A 27,437-nucleotide genomic window follows, 5' to 3' on the forward strand; every position below is an offset into this window, starting at 1 on the left:
CTTATATTCTTCACTGTATGTCTTTTGTTTTTGGAAAAGCCAAAATAATATATTGAAAACCCATCCTATTGAATCATGCCTAATCAGTTTCTCCTCCCATCTCAGCTACGACTACTCCTTGCTCAATCAAAGGTGTCATGACCTCATTTCTGCATCATCAATTGATGGACTGTCTTGTGTTCTCACAAGCCAGTTCACAAAAGGAGACGTAGACCTGTTAAGAGAAGTGATGGAGTAGGGAAGAATCAAGTGGCACACAGAAAGGACAGGCCTGTTTTTGTTCTCTACCGGCCCCTCTTGAAAATTAATCGCATGTGTGTGGTCAGGCAACTGATGCTGTGAATGAAAGGCCACCAAAATAAAAGCAAGCATCTCATCTCCTGACGAAGTATAATATTCCTGATTGAGCCACATGATGACATGATGGTACTTTCTCCACTTCCACTCATGTTTGGCATTTGCAGTGAGTGCGTCTGGCCCAGAAACTGCAAGGGAAAGGGTGAAGGCCATTGTTAAGATGTTGCTATGGTTACAGCACCAACAGACAATGCTGCGTTAAAGCCTGCATTGAATCCCGAGTTGCATGTATTGGACAACAGCCACATACATACTCAAGATGATGACATGCAAAAGCATCTACTGTCGTCATCACATAAGGAGTATCACACTCGCTGTGTTACAATTTTCCTGAACTTTATATGTAACTTTGTGGGTTGGTGCGTTCTTGCTTCTTAACAGACAAATCTTTTCAGTGTGAGGTTCATGGGGAGTAAATGACAGAATTAAAAGGATGTTTGCCCTCGTAACTCTGCCCCCAGCGCGAGCCCCCTCATACCGCCCTTGTTGTCATGCACAGGCGCTCTCTCTTTGGAACAAAAACTTGGCTGGCAGACAACAGCCATGTGTTTTAGGTCCACACTTTGAAAACTTTGTGTGCGTTTCGGAGAATGAGAGCAAAGAGGAGGGGAAGTGGACTGCGAAAGGGAGCTATGGAGTATGAAAGGAGCTGCAGACCAAAGTCGAAGCCAGCGACCATGTACTTGGTGATTTTATATTCAGTTTAAATTTGTTGGGCAACATTTGGAATTATTCAACGGTGTACACAGTTGGAGGTGAGTGATCTCTCTTAATCCACATCTTTTATTTTGCAATCCTAAATTATTGACTCTTTTTCTTCAACGCTGGATTAGTCTTTGGCCACCTCTGGCTTTGTTTTTGTTTCCTTTGATTCTGACTTTGAAAAACAGATCCAGGTGTTCATTGTCATTGGATTCTATTCCTTTTGTGTTTCTGAAATTAATTCTAATAGAGGGACGTGATCGTCATGGCATACAGCTAAAAGAAAACTAATGATGACCTTAATCTTTTGCATGGTACATTGAATTCCTCTTTGGTGTAAATATGAGTATTTGCTGAGAGCAACTTGAAAATATGACAGACCCTGTGATCTTGTAAACATTATTTTCAGCAGTCAATTCTTTCAATTTTGAGATGAAATTTAGATTTTTAATCTTACTAAACACAACAAAAGAATCGTCAAGCCAGTTAATTTCCCTTTAAGTGGTTCCTTTTTTGGAAGGTACAGTAGCACAAGTGAGTATGTGCTTGCATCCATATTAAATGTACCAAATGTTCATTCCTTACGCCAAACTGCTTGTTCTCCTGTTGACATTTGTTTGGATTGTGATTGCAGAATTATAATTAATAACGAAGAAACTCATTGGCAATTTCAAGTTCTTAAATGTTTGTATTCTTAGTGTTGTGCTCAAGACCATACCACCCAAGACTAATGCCTAGATCAGACTACAGGGTTTTAGCCCTGATATTGGCCTGATTAGCTATCACATGCAATTTCCCTGATTGGGCCTAAAAGATTTTGTCAGGAACGACAAAGTGTCTTGTAGTAGGACATAATCCACGGGGAACAATTTTTCCCAGCAATGACGCCAAAATGTAAAGTCGAGCATGTTGGATTTTTTTTAAAATCTTCCAAGTACTGTAACATTTATTTATTCAATCATCTTCCCTTCCGCTTATCCTCACTAGGGTCACAGGCATGCTGGAGCCTATCCTGCCTATCCTTTTCGAGCGAAAGGCAGGGTACACCATAAAGTGGTCACCGGCCAATTGCAGGGCACATACAAAACAAACAACCAATGGCACTCACATTCACACTTACAGGCAATTCAGAGTCTTCAATGAATGTATGTTTTTGGGATGTGGGAGGAAACTGGAGTACCAAGAGAGAACCCACACAGGCACGGGAGAACATGCAAACTCCATACAGGAGAGCCTGTGATTTGAACCCCACCTTCATTACTGTGAGGCCGATATCCTAACCAGTCATCCACTGTGCTGCCGTAGTGTAACATATCATTGACAATTCTCCAACAGTGCACTTCTAGGTCCACCAATAGGACTACTGGCATTTCTCCTCATGTGCTTGCCGTTGTCATACATATTTTATGGCCGTAGTATGACATAAACCAGAAGTCACTGAGACCAAGAGTTGAGACCGAGTCAAGACCAAGACGAGCCTTTACTGAGACACGACCAAGACGACCTTGGAGTTATCCATCACCTGCAGCACAACCAATATTGTCATCATTACATGTGCCAAGTGCTTCTCTGTAATATCAGATTAAGGAAGTTGAAGAAAAACAGATCAGTGCTGGTCTCGACTCGGCTCTTGAGTCTGACAAGTCTGAGGGCGAGACAAGACCAAGTGGTTTGGGAATCTACAAGACTAAGACTTTCAAAATGTGGTTTTGAGACCAAGACTGCTCTCAAGTGTTACAACATTATATGCTGTATTCACTTAACAATGTGGATGGACCATATACAGACTGCTGCATCATGGCATTCCACTCAGTGGTCTTCGTGGTTTTTGAACATGACCTCACCTAAGGTGGGTTGAGTGAATCGGTTTGAGGTCACGACTGGTGATAGACAACACAGAGCTTTGTGGAGTCAAGCGTTGCAATCTTTGAGGCATTCTGTCCTTGAATGGGGGAGGTATATGATTGCCACAGGTTTCAGAATGTGATCTCTCTAAATACAGATTGTCTTGAACGATGCAAAGGTTTGTTTTTCAGTGATGGAGACACCGCCTTGCGGCGTCACATCACCTTCAAAAGGACTTATTTTATCAGTGCACATCTGTGTAGAATCCTTCTCCACATTGAATCCAAATTCTGTAGACAGAAACTAATGATTGCTCAACTAAACCTTTATGAACATATTTAGATTCAGTTGTGCACATCGCCTGAAAGTCAACGTAGGGATGAAAGGCACCTTTGGTGTCCAATGATCCTGCAGAATGGCAACATTCTGTACATTCTGGATTGTATGGACAGAGTCATTCCGTAAATCAACAGTTCCCAAGTACTTAAAGTGTGATAAACCATTCTTATGGAAGCTTAAATCAAATGTCAATAGATCCTTTTATAAAGTTTACAAACAAAAGGTGCCGGAGTAGCTCTGGGTGATAGAACGAGAGTGACCACTGCTGACCTGATTAAAAACCATGGTAAAAGCATGTTCACTTACAGGGTTAGGCCCTCAGATATACAGTATGTACAGCAAAAATTATTATTTTTTTCAATTTCCTTCTATACTATCAAAATTAATCCAGCAGAGCCTGTGGGTGAGGAGGATAAATTGAGTGGATACCTAAAATAGTTGAATAAGGGAGGTCACAAAACTGCCCATTGGCAAAGTAGCTACATCTACAGGGACAGACTGTGAGCCAAAATTTTTTCAGCTTTGTGGACAGCATTTTCTAAAATTTTGTAAACTACAATGTTTGGTTAGGTTGTCTTTGGGTACAAAGACAAGACATTTAATGTTCAAACGGATAGACTTTATTTTCCGCTAATAATAATTAACTTGGAAATTCATGGATGTAACACATTCCAATAAAGCTGTCTTTGTAGTGTATTCAATTAAATATAGATTGAACAGGATTTTGAAATCATTGTATTCTGTTTTTATGTTTAACACAACATCCCAATTTAATGGGAATTGGGTTTGTACATGTGATGTCATGAGGAAAAGGTCAATAGCAACTGCAGAATGAGCAATTTGCCAGTGAATAGCCTTATTTTACATGGGCAATGCGCATCCAGTAATTGTCCTGCTCATTTCACAGATACACACCAATTTGCTAACTTGTAAAATGTTTATTTGCCTTATCTAGCAGAAGTTGTAGTGATGCAGCGTGAAGAGGTTTCAGCAAGAGAGGAGTTCACCTACAGCCCCATGTCCACTCTAGAAAGAGGCACTCTGGGAAGACGAGGTAGCAGAGGAGTGGAGAGGAGAGTGGACAGGGGGGAGGAGGATGTGTCCGAACGGGACAGCTACACTGTGGACGTGAGGGCCAGTGACTTGCAGCTGGCCCAGCCGGAGTCTCTGAAGCACCCCTGCTTCAACTACAGGGCCTGGGTCTACAGTGTCCTCATAGGGGTAAGAGGAAGCATCGGATACAATTCTACTCTATAGACTATCATACACTCAGTTTAAAAGGGTAGCGTGATATCTTTTAATGAGAGAGAACCCTGATCATGAAAATGTGGGTGTGATGGTAACAACAAGAACATGCAAACTCCACACAGGCAGGGTCAGGATTGAACCTTGGTCCTCAGAACTGTGTGGCCAACGGTTTACAGGTCTGCTACTGTGCCATCGATTCATTTTCATAATTCCATTCAAAAAATACAAATTTTGTAGATTATAGATTAAATGCCAAAAATTTAGACCATTTCAAGTATTTCTTTGTTTTTTTGTTTTTTTTTTTTAATCAAAAATGACTACATTCCAATGCATTCGGCCGATGGGCTACAACTGTCGGGTTCCTCAGGTCAAGCCACTTCTTGTCTACGCCAACGTAGAAAATATCTCAACCCGGACAAGGAGAAAAAGGACTGGACTGTTGCCCACCTAGCATGAAAATTTGATGAAAGTGTGCTTTCCATACAGGGTTTAAGGTCCAAGGATTTGGGGAAAGATGGTGAAGAACAGAACCCAAGTTGGTTGAGGTCCAGGGTGAAAAATCCACAGTCAGTTTTGATTTGGGGTGCAATGTCCAGTGGAGTTTTTTTGTTAGAATATAAATGCTTATAAACCCACTGTGGAGATTTAGACATAATATAAGCACGAAAAAAATGTTGAAAAAATGTAGCCAAAGTACATAATATGAATATTAAATCAAACATCTTGTGACAATGCAATTGTCATTTATTTTTCTTTTTTCATGCATATCCCTACCTGAATATGTGAATGTGACCGCAGGGCAGTCTTCTCATCACTTCTGGATTCTCTTTGTACCTCGGAAATCTCTTTCCTGTTGCCATGGACTACCTGCGCTGTGCTGCGGGATCTGTAAATCAAATCACATTCTTATTTCCATACTTCTAACTGATTTTCACTGCAATACGATTGAGATTTAATTGGAAAAGATATGCACATGAATATATAATTGTGTTTGTATTATTTCTTAACAGGGCATACCAGCAGCAATTGCCAGCTTTGCTATTGCTAAGAACAGACATGTTGCAGTAAGTTATGAACATGGACAAATAGATGAGAATAAAATACTTCATTTTCTCAACATTTATTAAGCCAATATAGGCATGTAAATAACTGGCATGGTCACAGTTTACTCAAAAATGTTCACAGTATGAAAATGTGAGCCTCTTAGTTGAATGCAGACACTTTTCTATGAATGGCAACAGGTAGAGACACAGGTAGTACTTAATTGTTCTGCTTCAATATTCAGTGTGTACATAGATGAACAAAGACGCTTTATTCATAAATACACATTTTCTGAAGTACAATAAGCTCTTGGTGAACATTAATGTGCCGTGATGGGAACCACTGTCTCATGGTATGTTTTCTCATTTTGTCAAGGTGTCAGATTTCCAAGTGGTCTATGTGTCCACGTTTGCAGTGACGACCACCTGCCTGGTTTGGTTTGGATGTAAACTGGTCCTCAACCCTTCAGCTGTTAATGTAAAAATCTTTTTCAGACTTTCGTTGCATTCCATATATTTCTTCCAATTTTCTCTTATTTCCTCTTTTGTTTTGTATCCCACGCCCTAGATCAACTTTAACCTCATCTTGATGATTTTGCTAGAGGTGTTGACGGCTACCACTGTCATCCTGTCAGCTCGCTCTGGAGAGGATTGCTGCCGCCACAGAAGGGTGTGTGTGTGTGTGTGTGTGTGTGTGTGTGTGCATGTGTGTGTGTTCCTTTTGATGTTACACTCCATAAAGATCACACACTTCTGACTACTCTGACTCCTTCCTCCAGAGTGACACAAGCCAACGACCTTTGGTTACAACTCCTGCAGTGTTCCCCACCCGTCTTCTCAAAGCTTACTCAGTGAGTCATAGTCAATCATGCTGACACTCGGTTCAGGCTTTGTGCCTCTCTGTGACTGAAAGCCACCTGTGACAGGTGATAGAAGTCATCGTAGGAATCTCTGCTGTGTTTGGAGGATCATTGCGCTCAACATGGACGCCTTGCTGCCCAGCCCGTACTTGTCTGTTACATTTTTCTGGATCCTTGTGGCTGTAAGCTCTGCTCACTTTTTATGAGAAATCTGGTACAAACTAATGCTTATTATGTTAAGTGATACTGTAAATAGTGGGGGATTTAACAATTTTAAATTACGACCCATAGGACACTGACGCTGATCAATCCTTTGACCACCAATAGTTCATGTATACATCATCAATTAAGTAGAGCCCTCACGTTTTTGTAAATATTCAATTATGTCGTTTCTTTAGACTGACAAAATAATACTTTGCTATGCTGTAAAGCTGTCAGCGTACATCTTGTACCATAGTGACATTTACTGTTCCCTCAAAATAACTGGCAACAAAACTGAGTACACTCAATTGCGAAAATGTCCACATTGGACCCAAATAGCTATTTCTCCTCCACGGTTTCATGTTATTAGTGCTACAAAGTCTCCAGTATAAACGGCGAGAAGGTGTGCTAGATTTGGGGTCCTCCCGAGAGTAACAGAAGGACGTTAACATTCTGAAACAGCTGCTACATGATGAAGCACAAGAAAGTCTGCAAACCATTTTAAATAGACAAACAGACAAAGGACAGATGCGGTCTGATGAGACCATGATGAACTCATTTGGTCTTCAGTTTAATGAGGGCACCCTGAATGCCCACAGAAACTCTGACATACTTGATCACCTTCCTTCTGAATTTGGGCCGCAGATCAGTATTCGACCATAAATCCCCAACACAGCTGCAAGACGATTGACCACCACTGTTGGGAAAGCTTTTTCTACCCGAACTAGTTCAAAGTTCAGTTCACAGTTCCAAAAATGAATTTATTCAGTTGATAATTCAAAAATTTGAACTAACTTCATTGTTCCAAAATTGAACGACAGAAGTTTCTAGTTTTTCAATATGTTGCGGACCAGCTAGTACCCTCAAAATATGTGCATTTCATTTCCTCATTATTGCCACTCTTTCAGTCCACACTAGGACTAGGCCAGCTACAGCTTTCACCAAACAATCTCAAAACATGAGAAGAAACTCATTTGAATTGTGTTTTTTTTAAATCAGAAATTAAACCAAAAACAGAAATTGTGTCCCTAATGTGCAAACAAAAACTTTAACACCACTGGAATGACGATGAAAGTACATAACTTAGCATTCTGGCCATTTCCATGTTGCTTCTTTCACTGGGGTTGGGGGCGTGCTGGAGCCCATCCCAGCTGTCTTTGGGCAAGAGGCACGGTACACCCTGAACCGGTCACCAGCCAATCACAGGGCACTTAAACTCAAACAACCATCCGTACTAACATTCACATCTACGGGCAATTTGGAGTTTTCAAATAACCCACCATAGATGGTTTTGTGTTGTGGGAGGAAACTGGAGTACCCAAAGAAAACGGGTAGAACATGCCGCCAACTCTGCCTTTCTTGCAGAAATATATTTGATCTCATATACTGTTAAAAAAAACAATAATTTTATGACAATATGATCATACAGTGATTTAACTAAAGCATTTTGATACAAATAATTTCCTCAGTTATCAATTTATGCAATGACAATTGATCATCCAATTTCTTGCACAGATACAGTTTGTGATGGTATCCCCTGAAAATGTGGGAGAGGATTGGTTGGCGATCAGAGAAAATAGCCCAGGATAAGATCCCATAGTTATATTGCCTTACAAGAACTACAACAAAACAGAGAAAACTGCTGTAGTTTAGAATATGTCTGAGTCTCCCCCCTTGTCACTTTTTGTACCAAATGAATATAATCTGTTCTTGTTTACAGTGTTTTCCAAGCGCTATCGCGAGTCATGTTGTGTCAGAATACCCGAACAAATGCCTGGTGAGTACAATGTAATATTGTAGATCTTAATGGTGTTTAATGCATTTTAAAGCTATTTGGGGAAAACATTCTGCCACTGAGTGCAATTTGATATAGTACATAATTGGCTGTGCTAAAATGGTACCAAAAATAATTGATTCCGCTGACACATCATTTTGCATCCTTCTATTTTGATACAAAACTACAGTCAGAATTTAAAGGGTCGAGCTTGAAACACTGCAGGGTGTTGATTGGCTGAAAAGTGATTGCCCTTTCTGTGAGAGAACAGCAATGGAATAGAAAGAACACACAGCCTACTATTTTTTTTAAACAGCCTAACTTCTACTTGTAATTCGTCTTGTTAGTTCAATGACATTTATTGGCTCTTAGAGTGGCTATGACGTTTCACTTTGGACTCCTATGGTGCACACGCCACCAAGTGTTTTTTATAATAAGGAAGTTGACAGGGACCAACCACTTTGTGGCTTGAGTCATGAATAGACTCTTTCTTCAAGTTTTGCTCTCTCTCTGGTGTCATTCAGGTAGAGGTTCTGATCGCCATTAGCAGTGTGACGTCTCCTCTCCTCTTTTCTGCTTCTGGCTTCCTCTCTTGCAGTGTGATCAGCTTAATTGACATATTTCTGCATGATGTGCCTATAGCAAAGGTACATTGGACACAAATATTATAAATCTCTGACCACTTTAGAAGCATAAATTCTGAAAAAAGCAGCAATTAGGAATAGGATCGCTTAATTTGAAGTGGCTGGGCATTTTACAGCAATCCTACGACATCTTGCTGCTGATCCTGCTGGTGTTACTGCTGGTGCAGGCAATTTTAAATTCCGCCACCGTGGTGCACTGTGCCTCCTATAAGAGTCAGCTACGCTCGAGGGCAACACAGCAGTGTGACGACAACATGGGAACCTCCAACCAGCACTGTGGGGTATACATTGAGCACAAGATGTCCAAACACAATACATTTTTTTAATGTCTGTCAATTCTGCTTCTAATATTAGATCAAATGCAGAGTTAATTCACACCCAATATATGTGCTTGAAATACTAGTGCATGTGTCTTCACACAATACACTCTTTATCTTCACTCTCCCAGCAACCATCCAACGGAGTGCTGCAGAACTTCAGCAAAGAAAGAACCCGAAAGGCCATGATGGTGCAAATCACGCAATGAATATAAAATTAATGAATGAAGTATGATGGACTCAGAATCATTGTATCAGAACAAAAAAAAAGAAAATAATGAAAAACACAATACATATGATCACAACTTTGAAAACATATTTAATATTGTAAGTATATTAATACACTGAGAACCATAGAGTGAATACAGTGCTATGAAAAACTGGTGGCCCTCTTCTCAGATTCTTATATTTTGGCATAATTTCCCCTACTTTAATGTTGAGATCATCAGACAAATGTAAACCCATTCATCCATTATCTGAGCTACTTATCCTCTCAAGGGTCATGGGAGTGCTGAAGCCTATCCGTGCTCTCTTCGGGCAGGAGGCGGGTACACCCTGAACTGGTTGTCAGCCAATCACAGGGCACATAGAGGAAAAACAACCACTCGCACTCACATTCACACCTAGGGGCAATATAGAGTCTCCAATTAATGCATGTTTTTGGGATGTGGGAGGAAACTGGAATGCCCAGAGAAACCCACGCAGGCACAGGGAGAACATGCAAACTCCACACAGGGGGTGCCTGTAGTTGGACCCCGGTTCTCAGAAATGTGAGGCTGATGCTCTAAAATGTAAATATCAGACGAATACAGCAGGGAGCGCTCTCCAGCACTCCCGCTCAGGACTCTAAAAGGGGTGGTTACCCTGAACTTCTCTTTGGTGCACAGGCACAAACCACAGCCAGGACCCGTCCCCTCTCGTCCACCGGAGTGAATCCCAACGTATAGGCATGGGGCAATAAGTATACCCACACTGCCTCTCACACTGGTGGATTGATAACTGAGCCCAAACCGTGTGTGGAGGTGAGCCCAACTACATCTATTTGCAATTTCTCAACCTTACATACAAGCTCAGGCTTCTTCCATGCCAGAGAGGTGACGTTCCACATCCCGAGTAGGCATCTTCTGTAGCCGGGGATCGGATTGCCAAACTCCCAGCCTTCGGCCACTGCCCAATTCGCAATGCACCTGACCCTCCCACAGGTGGTGAGGCCATGAGAAGGGAAACCGACGTTACCATATTAGGATGTGTCCAGCTGGGCCCCATGGGTGTAGGCCCGGCCACCAGGCGCTCATCTTCGAGTCTCACCTCAAAGCCTGACTCCAGAGGGGGGCCCTGGTGACCCTCGTCTGGGCAGTGGAGACCTCTATCCATTTAAGTCTATCATCATAAGAGTCTCACAGCCATGCTTTGTCTGGTTTGACTTCATTTGTGGCTGGTGAGGATGGCCCAACCAGGGGGCCATTACTTTTTCACACAGGTCCTGGTAACTTTGAATAGTTTCTTTTCCCTTAATAAATTTAATCACCATTAAAAATCATCATCTGAAGTTCACTTGGATTATATTTATAATATATTCATTATGTTTGTATATTTACATTTGTTCGATGGTCTTAAACATTCATGTGGGGAAACTATGCAAATATATAAGATCTTGAGAAGGCAGCCAATACTTTTTATATTTGTTGACCAAGTTGGATTAGGTCCTTGTTCTACAGTATCCATCCATCCATCCATCCATTTTCTTAGCCGCTTATCCTCACAAGGGTTGCGGGAGTGCTGAAGGCTATCCCAGCTGTCAATGGGCAGGAGGCAGGGTACACCCTGAACTGGTTGCCAGCCAATCGCAGGGCACATAGAGACAAACAGTCGCACTCTCAATCACACCTAGGGGCAATTTAGAGTTTTCAATTAATTTGCATGTTTTTGGGATGTGGGAGGAAACCGGAGTCGTCAGAACTGTGGGGCCAATGCTTTACAGCTGCTCCACTGTGCCGCCTTCTACAGTATTCCATCTGTAAAAGATTTTGATTTTTGTTTGTTGTCCACTACGGGACATATAATTGACTGCAACAGCGGGGTTATTATGACAGTGAAGGTGTTATTGCATACCATAGTTGCACTTTTAGGGCATTGTCTAAAGCACAGTATCACTATTGTTAGTGTACTTTCTTAGTTTTCTAGACCTTTAAATAAAGTCTACTGAGTTTTATTTCTCCAATACATGGTAGAATGTTTTCTACAGCCTACTATAAATTGTTTCATTGTGATTACATATACACAACAAATAAATTAACAGGAAATCTCCAAGTATGACCGTAAAGTATGTGTGTACTAGAATATTTTGTTTTATGATTTGCTTACACAGCTCAGAATATGGAAGTTAGACCGGTTGCTGTAAAGAAAAAATGCCAGTTTTACAGAAGAATATCACATCATCATCTTTTATAATAATAATTCATTTTAGTTGGTGATGATGAATTTATCATGACATTGATGTCATCAATACATGTTGCCAAAATACATTTTTGTGATACTATTTATTATGACCACCATGGTTATCTTACATAATCATCTTAGATTTGAGCCTAGACCTATTCTGGTTGGCCTAGAACCACACCTAACTTTTAAACTACAGCCTGGACCCATCAACAGTGCAGTGTGATTATGATTAGCATTCAACAGGTGTTTCTCTCGTACCAATAGAAACCAACATGAACCACTATAGATGACCTGTGAAAAAAACTACTCTCTTGTTATACTGATGATAGAAAGCTATAAAAATTAGAATGGTGACGAGGATGCTTGAAAAGTTATAAGACAATATGTACATAGTAATAGTGGTCGACGAGAGAAAATTAGTGGATGGATGCGGCTATTTTGATTATTTAAAAAGAAATACTCTAAACATAATAGATAAGCACCAAATTAGAAAATATGTTTGTTTCTCCTTGGCCAGTCAATCCATTGAAGTTTAAGTGCTGAAAAGAATGTTACATTGTGGAGCAAGGCTAAAGTGGTTTGGAGTGATGTTTCGTCACTGCTGACTCAGGTTTCTTATTAAAGAAGAAATAAGTTGTTCATAAAATTGTTTGCGTGATAGACCACACTGTAATATATACCCATCATTTTTATTTAGTCGGGTCCAGGAGTCTCTGATCTGATAGTCATGTGAACTAAATAGTACAATTCTGATCCAATAAAGCAATAAAAGGATTACAAACAGGACAGTTTGTAATACGGAATTATTTAACTGAAGTGAACTGTAATGACAAATTTGAGAATGTATCTTTTGTACCCATTCCACGAGCCGTCACCTTATCGTGGTGGAGGGGTTTGTGTGACCCAATGATCATAGGAGATAAGATGTCTGGGGTATCACGTCCCTAGTATGGTCACCAACTGTAAAAAAAAAAAAAAGGTCCTTGGTGAGGGACCAGACAAAGCACGGCTCCATAAACCACTATGATGAGTAAAACTAATGGATTGAGCTCCCAGACGGAGTTCGCCGGGGCCCCCTCTGGAGCCAAACTTTGAGGTGATGCACAAAGACAAGCACCTGGTGGCCAGGCCTTCACCCATGGGGCCCGTTCCGGGCACAGCCCCAACAGGTAACGTAGGTCCACCTTCCCGTAGGCTCACCACCTGTGGAAGGGGCCATAGGGGTCAGGTGCAGTGTAAGCTGGGCAATGGCCGAAGGGAGGAACCTTCCCAAACCAATCCCTGGCTCCAGAAGCTGCCTCTTGGGACGTGGAATGTCACTTCTTTGGCAGGGAAAGAGCCCGAGGTGTGTGAGGTCGAGAAGTTCCGACTAGATATAGTCGTGCTCACCTCCACACACCGCTTGGGCTTTGGTACCAGTCCTCTTGAGAGGGGTGGGACTGTGTTCCACTCTGGAGTTGCCTACGGTACGGGCATATCATAACTTTTGTGAACATAATTTCTAGGTGCAGCCGAGGCGCAGAAGGGTTGCGGTTCGGTGGCCTGAGTATTGCATGCCTGCTTTTTGCTGATGATGTGTTTCAGTTAGCTTAATCAGGCCGTGATCTCCAACTCTCACTGCAGCGGTTCGCAGCTGAAAGTGAAGGAGCTGGTGTGAAAATCAGCACCTCCAAATCTGAGACCATGGTTCTCAGTCGGATAAGGGTGACATGCCCTCTCCAGGTCGAGGATGAGTTCCTGCCCAAAGTGGAGGATTTCAAGTATCCTCGGGTCTTGTTCACGACTGAGGGACAAATCGACCGTGAGATCGGAAGATCACTGCAACGTCTGCAGTAATGCTGTCTTTGTACCGGTCTTTTGTGGTAAAGAAGGATCTAAGTCAAAAGGTGAACCTCTCATTTTACCGGTCAATCTATGTTCCTAACCTCCCCTGTGGTCACGAGCTGTGGGTCACGGGCAAAAGAACAAGATCCCCGAGACAAGCGGCCGAAGTGAGTTTCCTCCGCAGGGCGTCCGAACTCTCCCTTAGAGATAGGGTGAGAAGCTTGGTTATCCGGGAGGGGCTCACTGCTCCTCCGCATTGAGAGGAACCAGATGAGGTGGCTGGGGCATACCCCACTGCAAGGAGACCCCGTGGACGACTCAGGACACGCTGGAGAGTCTACATTTCTCGGCTGGCCTGGGAACGCCTCAGAATCCCCCCTGAAGAGCTGGATGAAGTGGTAGGCGAGAGGGAAGTCTGGCCGTCCCTGCTGAAGCTGCTACCCTAGTGACCCGCCTTTGTATAAGCGATAGAAGATGGATGGATGCACACCTTTGACTGAAATGACAGTCAAACAATGACCATGTTGTATTTTATCATTTTTACAATTGACAGTTACTATAACACCCATGTTTTAATGCAAACTATACACTGACAGGCGTCTCATTTTGATTAGTTACTAGAAATAAAATAAAACCCCACGAATGAACACGCACCCCATTAGCTTATTAACTAATCGCTCCAGAGAACCTGACAAACCTTGCGTGCACATAACATAGAGCAATTCCAGAAGGGCAATTGAAGCGTCGCCTTGTGGTCACGTGTCATTTTGTAGATTCTTCCGGGTTTTACCACAAGTCTTTTACAGCTAGGTGATTAGCATGAACATCGCTGGGAAATGTATGTAGCAGTGCTGACCACAGATGTGAAAATTATAACCCAGCGCGCTACGAACCCGAGCAACTAGCGTGCCTACGTGACGGCCATGTTGGAAAGGTCGATGGTTTCTTCAAAGGCAATGCATGGGCATAGTGGTTCACTTCTCAATCGATTTGTGCGAGGTTTATTTTATTTATTCATTTATTTATTTGTTTGTCTACCCACTTATTTATATATTTATTGTCAATTCTAACGTTTGCGCTATCACCACAGGGGGGAAAAAACGAACGAAAATATATTGTTTTAAAATAAAAGTGAGGAATAATTCACAGGTTGGGCTCAGGTATTGTTTGCGCGGGCTTCAGGCATCCATTATGTTTTTGAACAGGACATACGCAATCATTTATGATCCATTGGAGAAAATGATTGGATATAACATTGTGTGGTGACATTTATTGTACTTAAGTGTGTTACTTTCAAGCTACTTTATTGTTACACACTTGCATTGAAGACCAACCTTTTTATGCTAATGCCACAAAAATAAACTATAATACAGCTTGAAACTGGGCATTGTTACATTTCTCAAGATGTATTTTTTTTAATACGGTTTTGTTGTTATACACTGATCAGACAAGGCTATATAATTTTTTTAATGGTAAGGAGAATGCCTGAAAACATGAAAGACAATATGTACAAAGTGATAACTGATAGACAATAGACACCAGAAAACTAGTGGAAGGATGGAGCTGCCTCCAGCTATGAAAGAAAATGTCATGTGTGCATAGGCACTGGTCGTAAAGGAAAAAATCACAACGAATGCGCAAAACTGTAATACTTATGGAAATATGGACAACCACAATTAGAAATTAGAGGGAGTCCACAAGATCAGCATTCCTGGCAACACCCCTTACAATTCACTTTCTTGCCAGCCCAGTTAGCCCCGCCAACGTGTTGTGTGATGAGCTACATCATGGTAATATGTGATGAGACGAGGAGATGGAGGAGAGGAGAGGGGAGGGAGGTGTCTTGGGGAGGGGGGCAAAGGCGGAACAAACCGGTGTGCGCGGCTACATGCTGTAAACTGCTCGCCCGCACTGCAGATTATTAACTCTTAGCTTGCCACAAGATGCACCCAGACAAGGTAGGTGAATTTGATCTATTCGCGTTTCCCTGATATGTACGCATTTTTATTCATTAGCCACGTTGGATACGATGTGTTAATGTAGCGTCATGTGTTGGGCATTTTAAGAGAGCGCGCGGGAGTAGCTCCTCTCGTGCACACACCAGGGAAGAGAGCACACACGCACACGCACAAAATTTATGCACTTTCATGTTTTGCATCCGCGTGCAAATGTGCATATCTTTTGGACCTGACACCTAGTGAGCTGCATCCTATTCCTATTATCAGCGAATAGCGCATCATGATCCTTTCCCAAATAAATGTCAGAATTTCTTTACATGGGTTTGTATCCACATGGCCGTTGTGTTGTGTGAGTCTATGAGGAAAAGTGTCATTGCCATGTGGATCTAAAGTTCATCACTCTCTGTTCATCGTCGTCACTCTTTTGAATGAAAGTTTTTTGTTTTTGAGTGGAGTAGTGAACATCAAGCGGGGTGGTAATCTATCTGAAAAAAAAATAGGGATTTCCCTGTCTGAACATGTGAAGTGTCATCCAACTGTGGGACATATTCCATCACACTCAGACTAGACTTAAGCATGGCCAAATGGCTCTGAGACACAAGCGCTGAAAATGTCATGCTGCCCCTTTCAGTCAAAACAATAAATTATTACTTGGCTGGCCTAGACAAAGTTATGTTGGGAAAGGGGATGTCCCACAGCACTATGCAGGGAAGAGTCCCAGGTTTCTCATCTCTGAGCCATTAAAGGCACTTTCCATCCCTGCATAAACAAATGGGAATGACTTCAAATATGTGCTTATTTTGCAAAAAAAAAAGGTGGAATGTGAGAGGGGAGGAAAGAAGACAAAGGACATTCACACAACCTTCAAGAGAGTCTGCAGCAGTTTCATAAATGCACGAGCATCATGTATGCATGAATGCACATGCACAGAAAATGTCAAGTCATCCCGAATCCTTAAATTCACCTCCAATGTTGTTTCACAGAGTGCTTGACCAACAGACATCCATGGAAGCAAAGTCTGTCTAAAATATTGAGTTGAAAATATTAGACATAATGCACAACTATGTGCTAATTGGTGTTATTTTTTTGGTTTATTTTCCTTTCCATATTATTTACTGCTTTTACAGAAAGCATATTCTTTGGCTGCCTTGGTCAGAGAATGATCCAGCTATCCTTTGCCAAATGGATGCATTAAAAGGACATTTGATAAAACCAATAAGTCCTGTAGATGGACTTAAAAAGGACATGTTGGCGAGATGTTAGGTCTTTTTTTTTTCTGTAATTTGACACTCACACGAAAAGCCCATGCCTGTTCCATTTTCTTGTTGTCTTTCAGGAAGGTGATGAAGAAGGCATCAATTTACCAACTCCCTCAGGATCTCAAGGACACATCCCAAACTAAGGCCACACTCACATAGAGTGTGAACTTAAGCAAGGGTTATAGGGCTGCAACAAAATGAAGAGATGCAAACTGAAAACGCAGAGAAAATAGTGTTCTCTAGATCGGTGTTTAAAACTTAAAACGTCTTTGAGAAACAGTAGAATTAAATTTAAGATAAGGGAAGAACCACACAAGGGGAGTAGATCATTTTCCACCAATGGCGACAGAGACTCAAGTTGCCCGCAAACTGTTCTCTTGGTGTGCATCGGGCTGTTTTTTAGGTTAACCTGCAAGTGGGTAGTTGCCCCCTTGATCAGACGGGGTGCTAGTGTGTGTCATTTTTTTCCCTGATGCAGAACATTCTAGACCAAAACTTAGACATGGCTACAGCTCTACTAGCTGGTGAGAAGCTGAAGGAGCTCATCCTACCAGGCTCATCTCAAGATGAAAGGGGGGGCGCGTTGGCCAGTCTGATGGTGCAGCTCAAATTGGAGCTGCCCTTTGATCGTGTTGTTACAATAGGGACGGTTATCATCCCCATCCTGCTGGTCACCCTTGTCTTCACCAGAAACTTCGCAGGTGAGTATGTCATCAAGTACAGTATCTACAAATTTCAGGTAAACTTTGTAACAAAGTACTGATTCTGAAAAGAACTTATCCACTACATTTGTTTATCTTCAACAAGCAAATATAGTTTATTCCCTTATGACACTGCCCATCTTCCACGTGCAATGGTGTCCTTCTCTCAATTCCAAAGAAACTCAGCGATTCTGCTTAGAACAAATAACACAAAAAGCACTGGCTCCTTTGGCTGTAAAGCAGGCCCATGTCCATTTTGCACATGAATGGAATAATAATAAGGAAGTTTCCACCCAACAAACCTTGCTGAAAGACACTGGTTTAGCTGCAAGGCCTTCTGTTTTGCATTCCTCAAAAAAATGATACTATTCGTGATTTGGTGTGTGCATCCAATTTGAAGAATGAATATATATATATATTTTTTAAATGACTCTGGCTAGTTCTTTATGAACTAAGCCTTGTTGCATGAACTGATAAAGCCTGCTCTAATGAGAAATGAAACGTCTTCTAAGACAGATGTAGCAAACAAGTACTCTCACAAGTGTGTCTTCTACATGGAGGCAACTAATCAGGTGAAAGGGGGCGCTCTGAGCCAAATATGGACAAGTGGATAAAAAAAAAAATGGTTCAAACAAGTATGTACCTGTCAGAAGCCTTTTCGGGGCACTTCTATGACAAAACCATGGTGTTTTGTTTTTTTTTTTTTTTTTAAATTAAATTGACAATTTTATACTAAGCCAATGTCAGGCAATCACTCTTTGGAGGTCGAACTATTCAAAATACGGGGTGTTTAAGTTGAAAAAAAGATGACATACTGATATACTAATATTTAACCGATCTGCCTGTCACTATACGTCATACGCATAGATAAAGGAAACATATCTACATTAGTTATAAATAATGATTTTCAGGTCAATTGAATGGGACACCTTATTATCACTCGGCACATTTTGTTTATGTGCCACCGGACAGTAGTTAGTAGTAGTTTTCTATAGAAAATGGATGGCTGGTATTGTAGTTGATAGATGGATGTATCAATGGATGGACCAAAAATTTAAGGTTTTAAGGTAAATTTAGGCTCTTTCTTGGCATATGTTCACTCGACATACTAAATAATCCTCACGTCATGTGCACATGCATTTTGACAATGTATTGAAAAAAAAAGTTCAAATATGATGGGAACATTCTTACATGCATTAAGAGAACAAGAACTGCAAATTTTGCTCACTGGAGTGATGACATCAGTGAAGAAATTAAGACTCTTCACATATTTCAATTACACATAGTAAAAATACTGTGGCTGGTTAGTGACCAGTCCAAGGTCTCGGCCAAAGTCAGCTGGGATAGACTCTAGTTTAGCAATGACTGTCAATGATAGGTGGTATACTAAGTATATAGAAACATGGAGTATAAGTAGACATACAGTAAATCTAATTTATTGAAAGCAATTTTTAAATTGTGCTTACTTCTTCCATCCTCAGAGGAGTCCATATACTGTTACACACCCCACAACTTCACCCGAGACCAGGCACTGTATGCAAGAGGCTACTGCTGGACAGAGCTGCGTGATGCTGCACCTGGTGTGGAGTCTCACCTCTGGCCTTCACTATTTGAGCACAAGTTTTTACCTTATGCCCTTCTGGCCTTCGCTGGTATAATGTACATCCCTGCTCTGGGCTGGGAGTTTCTTGCCTCTACTCGGCTGACGTCAGAGCTCAATTTCCTGCTTCAAGAGATTGATAACTGCTATCATAGAGCTGCAGAGGGGCGTGCTCCAAAGATCGAGAAGCAGATTCAATCCAAAGGCCCTGGTATCACTGAGCGGGAGAGGAGAGAGATAATAGAGAATGCAGAGAAAGAAAAGAGTCCTGAGCAAAACCTCTTTGAGAAATATTTAGAAAGACGAGGCCAAAGTAACTTTTTGGCAAAGATTTACTTAGCACGGCACCTGGCCATTATCTGCCTCAGCTCCATCCCTATTTCCTACCTGAGCGCCTACTATGCCCGACAAAGGCAGAATGAATTTACCTGTGCTCTTGGGGAGCTCCCGGACATTAGCAGTTATTCAGAGCTTAAGCTTCGGGTCAACTGTAAATTGCCTGCTGTGCAGCTGCAACGAATCATGGCAGCAGTTGATATTGCTCTGCTCTGCACCATGAACCTTATTATCCTGCTTAATTTATTGCATTTATTTGTGGTGCGAAAGTCCAACTTTGTATTTGACAAGTTGCACAAAGTAGGTATCAAGACACGACGTCGTTGGCAGAAGTCTCAATTCTGTGACATCAACATCCTGGCCATGTTTTGTAATGAGAACAGAGACCACATCAAGTCCCTCAATCGGTTAGACTTCATCACCAATGAGAGCGACCTCATGTATGATAATGTGGTCCGGCAGCTTCTGGCTGCACTTGCACAGTCCAACCATGATGCCACACCCACTGTAAGGGACTCCGGAATTCAAACAATAGACCCAAACATGGATCCCTCTGATCTTCGTGTGGGAGAGATGCCCACGGAACCGCTGGTGATCAAACGACCCCGCAAGAAGATTAAATGGATCCCAACCTCCAATCCTCTTCCACAGTCTTTGAAAGTAAGTGGGAAAATATCTCTTAATAACCTTGAGAAACTTAAAAGGAGTTCACAAATTGTGTTTCAACTATAATTTCATAAAACAAAATGAATATTGCTTTAAACATTGCTATACAGTAAGTTGTTAATAATGTTTTTTTTCTTCTGTGAAGGAACCTCTTACGCTGACACGTTTGGAAAACAACACCAAGCCCGAAAAACCCAAACCACTCAGACGAAAGACGGTCGCAGACAGCTTTATCGCCCCACTTCTTGATACCAAGAGCACACAGTATCCTGCAACAAAAGGTATTTAAGCTTTATTCAAAATGTTCATGTTGATTTTTTCATCTAAGGCAGCACAGTAAGTAGTGGTTAGAAAGCCTGCCTCACAGTTGCAAGTGTATGGGTTTGATTCTCAGCTTGGGCAATCCTGTGTGGAGTCAGGATCTTCTCCTTTTGCTTGCGAAGGTGCTCTAGGATACTCCAGCTTCCACCCACATTCCAAAAACTTGGGCATTACATGTGTTAAATACTCTTAATCGTCCAGAGGAGTCAATGGTTGTTTGTCTATATGTGCCATATGATTGACTGGTGACCTGTCTAGGGTGTACTCCGCCTCTCGCCCAAACCAGCAAGCCTCATCTGTGTTCCTAGAGAGCACAAGTGCGATAGAAAATGGATTGATAGATATTTTCATCTAAATTAAGCATCTGATTTGTATATAGTTGACACCAGATCCTGTCCTATAACCTGCTGGTCTGTCATTGAATGATGAGGTTCCCTTTCTCTGTGCATACCCCTACAAGATTGAGTTCCCATTTCAAGAGATAAATAATACTGCTGGGTTTCTCAGGAGAAGAGAGAGAGAAATATCATTGAAATGCCATCTCTGTGAGTGGAACATCTCTAAGATCTTATCTGTCTTCATGTTGCAGATTTGAGTGGGATGGAGAAAAAGCACACTCGCAACTTTTCTCTGGATGTGCACCCTTACATGCTGACCATTCGGAAACCAAAGGTGGAGATCACAACCACAGACCCACTACCCTCAGAGCACAACATGGATACTGTATACCTTGAAGGCACACACACGATTGTTCATGTTTCTAGTGCAATTACAGGTAAGCATCTTCAGGTCACTTTTTTCATATAAGAGCACAGGACACAACAGAATGAGTAGCAAAAATCTTTGGTTGTGAAAATTAAGACCCTTAAACACACACTATGATGAGGGGCTTGGCCAACTGTTGTTTGTAAAAACTAGCACAATTAGAAGGCTATTAATCCTGATTTCCATCACCAAGGAATCAGGTTTGGTTAAATCCTTTGTTCTGGTACTTATACCTTATATTAGAAAAGAGTTGGGGCACTATATCAGTTATACTACTGTACAACGTAATAGGAGAACCTCTCCTTATCAGTGCATACATCATAGCAAAGTAAATAAATAAATAAATAAAATATATTTTTTTAAAGGGAATGCATGAAATATATTGCATAAGGTAGAAATTAGCATGCTTTAACAATTAATAGCATGGCTAGAGGAAAAATGAGAGTTCAGGGTGGTGGTGGCTCTCAGTCTGTTGCTTCTGTGGATTTGCACCGCCTTCCAGATGGCAGGAGCTAAAACAGTTAAAAACTGGGGGAATGTCCTTAATAATGTTCAGAGCTCTGCTGCGGCACCGAGAGTAATAAATGTCTGCCATGGAGGGGAGAGGTCAGCCAATGATCTTCTGTGCTGCTTTGATTGTCCTTTGAAGACTTGCTCTGTCTGCCTCCGTGCAGCTCCCGTACCAGATGGAGGCATAGTATGTCAGCAGGCTCTCGATGGATGAGCGGTAGAAGGCCAGGCGCACATTTGTGTCTAAGTTTTTTTTTCCAGAGGACTCTCAGGAAGTGGACATGGTGTTGAACCTTCTTGATGACCGCTGAGATGTTGTCTGTCCAGGAGAGGTCCTAGAGATCAGGAATCCCAGGAATCTGAATCTGTCTACTCTCTCCACATACTTGCCGTTAAAGAAGATTGAAGATTTCTGTTCCTCCTGAAGTCCACAATGATCTTTGTTTTTTTAGTGTTCAATATAAGATTGTTGTCTGAGCACCAGGTTTTGACCGTCTGGACGTCCTCTCTGTAGGCTTTCTCATCTCTCTCCGAGATCAGCCCGATCACTGTCATGTCATTAGCGAACTTGACAATTAAGTTATTATTGTAGACTGAAATGCAGTCAAAGGCAGAGACAGTACAGGAGGGGGCTCAGCACGTTGCACTATGTTGAGACAGTGCTCAGTGTGTGGGGAGGAAAAGTGGGAGCCAAATTCCAAAGTCTGCAGTCTGGTGGTCAAAAAGTCTTTGATCCAGGAGGATGTGAGAGGAGGAAGGCCCAGGATGTCTAATTTAGTCATCAGAGTGTCTGATATGATTCTGTTAAAGGAGCTGCAATCCACAAATGGTATCCTAACATAGTTCTGCAGTTGTTCGAAGTGGGTTAACACAGCATGTAGAGCTATGGCGATGCCATCCTCTGTTGATCTATTCAGCCGGTAAAGGGAACTGGTTGTCAGGGGCGTGACCAGCCCCTGCCCTATGCGCGGCTGCCTCCAGCAGCAACTCCTCACCTACGCCTCCTTCTTCTTCTTCTTTTCCTTTCGGCTTGTCCCGTTAGGGGTCGCCATAGTGTGTCATCTTAGATGAATGCATATTTGTTTGGCAGATGCCCTTCCTGACGCAACCCCTCTGCATTCACTCGGCGACAGAAGCTTACAGCACCTGGTATTCCCAGGTGGTCTCCCATCCAAGTACTAACCAGGGCCAAAAACGCTGACCTTCCGAGATCTGACGAGATCAGGCTTTCTCAGGGTAGTATGGCCGTAAGCCCTAACCTGCACCTCATTGTCGCTAATTATGCCATGTATTTAAGCCTTGTGTGTTGTATTGCTAGCTGCCAGTTCGTTGTTTGAGACTGCATTACTCTGCGTGAGTATACAAGCTGCTTGGTGTGTATTTGCCTCGTTGTCAAGGGAATGAGCTTTCATTGGTGATGAAGTCTAACCGATATCTTGGGTTGGGTTGTTGTTAGGGGAAGAACAGAGCAGGAGATCGACAGATGGATCGGTGCAGCGTCTGCAGTGATGCAGAATTTATATGAGTCCGTTGTGGTGAAGAGGGAGCTAAATCAAAAGGTGAAGCTCTCAATTTACCAGTCGATCTACGTTCCAACCTTACCTATGGGCACAAGCTCTGGGTCGTGACCAAAAGAACAAGATCCCTAATACAAGCAGCTGAAATGAGTTTCCTCCGTAGCGTGTCCGGCCTCTCCCTTAGAGATAGGGTGAGAAGCTCGGTCATCCGGGAGGGGCTCACTGTTGAGCCGCATTGAGAGGAGCCAGATGAGGTGGCTGAGGCATCTGATCCAGATGCCTCCCGAACGCCTTACTGGTGAGGTGTTCCGGGGATGTCCCACCGGAAAGAGACCCTGCAGACAACTCAGGACACCATGTCTCTCGACTGGCCTGGGAACGCCTCGGGATACCTCTGGAAGAGCTGGAAGAAGTGGCGGAGGAAAGGGAAGTCTGGGTTTTCTTGCTGAAGCAACATCCCCGCAACCCGATAGAAAGCGGTAGAGGATGGATGGATGGATGGATGGATGGATGGATGAATGGATGGATGGATGGATGGATGGATGGATGGATGGATGGATGGATGGATGGATGGATAGCTGTCTCGGCCAGTGCTCCTGACCCACTACAGTCAAGTCTAGATAAGTCTTGTTTTTTGCCTAGTAATCCAATCGGCGGCACGGTGGCTCAGCTGGAAAGCATTGGCCTCACAGTTCTGAGGTCCCGGGTTCAATCCTGGCCCCGCCTGTGTGGAGTTCAAATGTTTTCCCTGTGCCTGTGTGGGTTTTCTCTGAGCACTCCGGTTTCCTCCCACATCCCAAAAACATGCAACATTAATTGGAGACGCTAAATTGCCCCTAGGTGTGATTATGAGAGCAGCGGTTTGTCTCATTGTGCCCTGTGATTGGGTGGCAACTAGGGTGTACCCTGCCTCCTGCCCATTGACAGCTGGGATAGGCTCCAGAACTCCCCATGGCCTTTGTGAGGATAAGTGGCTAAGAAAATGGATGGATGGATGGATTGATGGATGGATGGATGGATAGTTATCTAATTTCCTTTTCATGTTTTTGGACCTTGCCTTTTGCCATGTATTTTTGTTACTCTGCCTTTCTCGGACTAAATACCTGTGAATGACCTCAGCCTGTAATAATATGCTTGAGAACCAATCTCTTAAAGCACTTCATGATAACAGGTGTGAGCGCAACAGAATGGTAGTCGTTAAGATTGGTTAAGGGTTTCTTTTGGGGGATGGGAATGATTGTTGAAGATTTCAAGCAAGTGGGATGACTGCTTGAGTCAGTGAGAGGTTGAAGATCTTGCAGAAGATGCTATACAGCTGGTAGGCACATGCTCTGAGAACCTTGTGTGCTAATCTGTCCAGCCCAGTGGCCTTCCTGGGATTCACAGCCAGGAATATATGCCTCACATCGTGTTCCTCTAGTAAGTGGAGAGTCACTGGAGCCTCGAACCCCGTGTGTGTTCGCGGGTGGAACAACTGAGTGTTGCTGGGGTGATTCAAAGCAAGCAAAGAAGCTGTTGAGCTCCTCTGCCAAAGACTTACTTGTGTTAATTGTGAGGCTCTGTAGACCCTGCCACACCTCCCGAGGTCTGTTGCTGGCAAAATGGGGCTCTATCCTCCTCCTGTAGATATACTTTAGGTTAACAAAAGTGTGGCCACGAGATTAAGAAGACTCAAAATTCCAGAATCTCTATTGGCAGCTATTTTTCTACAAAAATAAAGGCCTGTTCCCTCGATTGATGTGATACCCCACTGCTCTGGCTTCTTCTCGACACTGACCAGAGTAAAGGTAACAGCTGGCAACTCGCACCGAGTCAAACCTCACTCCTCGGAATCCTTAAAATAGCGTGTGAACTGCTAGACTGGTGGAACCGGGCTTTCAGCCTGATAGTTAGTGCACTCAACTCTCAACCACATAGTGGCGGTAAGTGGCTGCATCTGTTCAAAGCCAGGTGTGACTGGACAATGTAGGATTGCCACCATTACATAATTGGTATCTAAAACAGAGGTAATTGATGGATAATCTAGTAAATGCATTACTACTCTACTATGATAAATTGCTGGTCAACATTTTTTTTTAATTTGAGCACATTTATTTGTGCTCACTGTGTTACTGGATTTGTTTTCCAGAGACTAAGGTTTGCTCTCCAGATTCTACCACCACTGCCTTTTCTACGGTGACCTTACCCACCAGCACATATGTAAACGGTGGTAGCCCCAACCCACCATCGAGTGAGGATCCTCTCAGTTCCAAATGCTCTTTTCCATCAAGAGAGCCCGTCACGCAGGAGGAGAATCTTCAGTCTCAGCCACCAACACTAACCAGAGCTCCTACACACCAGCTGCTGGGTATTCATCATACTCTTTTTGAGGAAGAAGAGGATGAGGAAAACCGTAGAGACAGGCTGGCAGAGCGACCCGGGGAACTCATTGTTGCGGGGGAATGTTAAAGAAAGGGAATTTCTGACGGATTTTGTTTTTTCAACACTCTTCTCATCACACATGACCACTATGTTAATCATGTCTACTCTCATTAAGTCACACTTTTCTGTGCTGGCTCATTTGAGTCTGGTAGAACTGTACTTCTGAATTGACCTTGAGAGTAGTTTGTATAACATGGTGATGTTGCGCAGAGTAATACTGTAAGAAACGATGTCGCATTCATATCTCAGGATGACAGTGTACAATTCATCATCCACCAATGAAACCAGCAGTGATCAATTTCAACAGGGTGCTACAGAGCAGGGGTGAAAAAGTTAGAATGATCGGATGAATGGCGAAAAAGGGTGAGTGATCTTTCTTAAAACACAAAGTACCTGCAAAGAGGACTGCAGTGTCTTTCAAAAAATGTTAAATTCATATGATATCGCTTTCTCCCTTTATTACAATAACCAAGTAGACAGGTAGTTCATGCAATACAGTCTTCGATCTGCACAAGTTATATGCAAAAGATCACAATATATATGTGGCAATAATGTTTGCGCTTACCACGTCATGTCACAGTAGGTTATGCAGTATACATGGATAATCACTGTATATGATGATGTCTTTGTGAAAGTGTTTGCGCTGTAAAACGTATCATGGCTTTGTTACGGACATTCTTCACAAATCAGGATTGCGATTGAGCACTTGATACTAGTATATTTGCACGTCATTGATAGATCATGATGTAGTGAACAACAGCGAAAGATCCAATTGCACAGCAAAAGATTCTTAGAGGAACTTTTGTAAATTTGCTGATGCAACACATCCATATAATTTGAGTTTTGCAGGTGTATTTCGAAGGAATTATTTGGATGCTGAATGCTGTTGGGTCACTGGTACAATTGTTTGCTGACTTCCGGCACAAATCAGTGAAGATAATGAAAGTCATAGTTAGTTTCTGTGATGCTACCTTTTTCTTATTATGCTAATTTCCACTAGATCACCAAGAACAAGGAGAAGAGAATAATGAGTTACACTTGTAATTTTTAGTGTAGCAAAGTACCAGTAAGCCTACATTAGCACTTTACACCAAGTACAGTGTAAAAAAGTCTCATATGTCACAAGAACACGAGTCTGACATCAATTACACTGGGTTATGAAAAAATAATGTAATTTGTCTTTTTTTCAGTTGATTACATTATAGGACAATTTTGCATCGTTGAATCCCAAAATTATATACGTTTCTCTCGTTCAGGATTTTATATATATATATAAAATCCATTTTCCTTTTTCTTCACCGCTTATCCTCACGAGTGTCGCGGGGGAGTGCTGGAGCCTATCCCAGGTTCAATCCCGGACCCGCCTGTGTGGAGTTTGAATGTTCTCTCCATGCCTGTGTGGGTTTTCTCTGGGCACTTTGGTTTCCTCCCACATCCCAAAAACTTGCAACATTAATTCGACATTCTAAATTGCCCCTAGCTGTGATTGTAAGTGCGGCTGCTTGTTTCGATGTGTCCTGCGATTGGCTGGCAACCAGTTCAGGGTGTACCCTGCCTCCTGATCGTTGATAGCTGAGATAGGCTCCAGCACTCCCGCAACCCTTGTGAGTATAAACGGCTAAGAAAATGGATGGATGGATTTATATATATCATCCATCAGTTTTCCGAGGCGCTTATCCTCACAAGGGTCGCATAGTGCTACAGGCTATCGCAGCTTTCTTTGGGCAGGAGCCAGGGTCCACCCTGAACTGGTTGGCAGTCAATCGCAGGGGACATGGAGGCAGACAACA

The 27,437-nt window shown here is 42.5% G+C and overlaps 2 protein-coding genes, 1 long non-coding RNA gene and 1 pseudogene across 3 annotated transcripts; 2 read left to right on the top strand and 2 right to left on the bottom strand.

Annotated features, from left to right (window-relative positions):
• On the bottom strand, positions 1–19,118 carry LOC133501966 (uncharacterized). The gene is made up of 3 exons (XR_009795324.1): positions 18,978–19,118; positions 5,266–5,377; positions 1–485 (listed from the first exon to the last, which is right to left on the bottom strand). It is a non-coding gene; the product is annotated as an uncharacterized LOC133501966 (long non-coding RNA).
• Positions 598–11,539, top strand: mlc1 (modulator of VRAC current 1). Its single transcript, XM_061822190.1, is given in 13 exon segments — positions 598–1,112; positions 4,199–4,464; positions 5,290–5,379; positions 5,502–5,555; positions 5,908–6,009; positions 6,100–6,201; positions 6,311–6,382; positions 6,458–6,497; positions 6,500–6,573; positions 8,313–8,369; positions 8,891–9,013; positions 9,127–9,291; positions 9,459–11,539. Coding segments are annotated over 12 exon segments (1,209 nt in total). The 5' UTR covers positions 598–1,112; positions 4,199–4,212; the 3' UTR covers positions 9,537–11,539.
• Positions 15,436–26,870, top strand: panx2 (pannexin 2). Its single transcript, XM_061822189.1, has 6 exons — positions 15,436–15,551; positions 16,888–17,511; positions 18,993–20,107; positions 20,259–20,394; positions 21,024–21,209; positions 25,355–26,870. Exons 2-6 carry the CDS (start codon positions 17,283–17,285, stop codon positions 25,672–25,674), a joined length of 1,986 nt encoding a protein of 661 aa, XP_061678173.1. The 5' UTR covers positions 15,436–15,551; positions 16,888–17,282; the 3' UTR covers positions 25,675–26,870.
• Positions 22,844–22,962, bottom strand: LOC133502804 (5S ribosomal RNA; annotated as a pseudogene).
• Positions 26,871–27,437: the final 567 nt, after the last annotated feature.

This window comes from Syngnathoides biaculeatus, chromosome 6 (genome assembly GCF_019802595.1).
Source record: "Syngnathoides biaculeatus isolate LvHL_M chromosome 6, ASM1980259v1, whole genome shotgun sequence".
In the NCBI taxonomy this organism is placed as follows: Eukaryota; Metazoa; Chordata; class Actinopteri; order Syngnathiformes; family Syngnathidae; genus Syngnathoides; species Syngnathoides biaculeatus.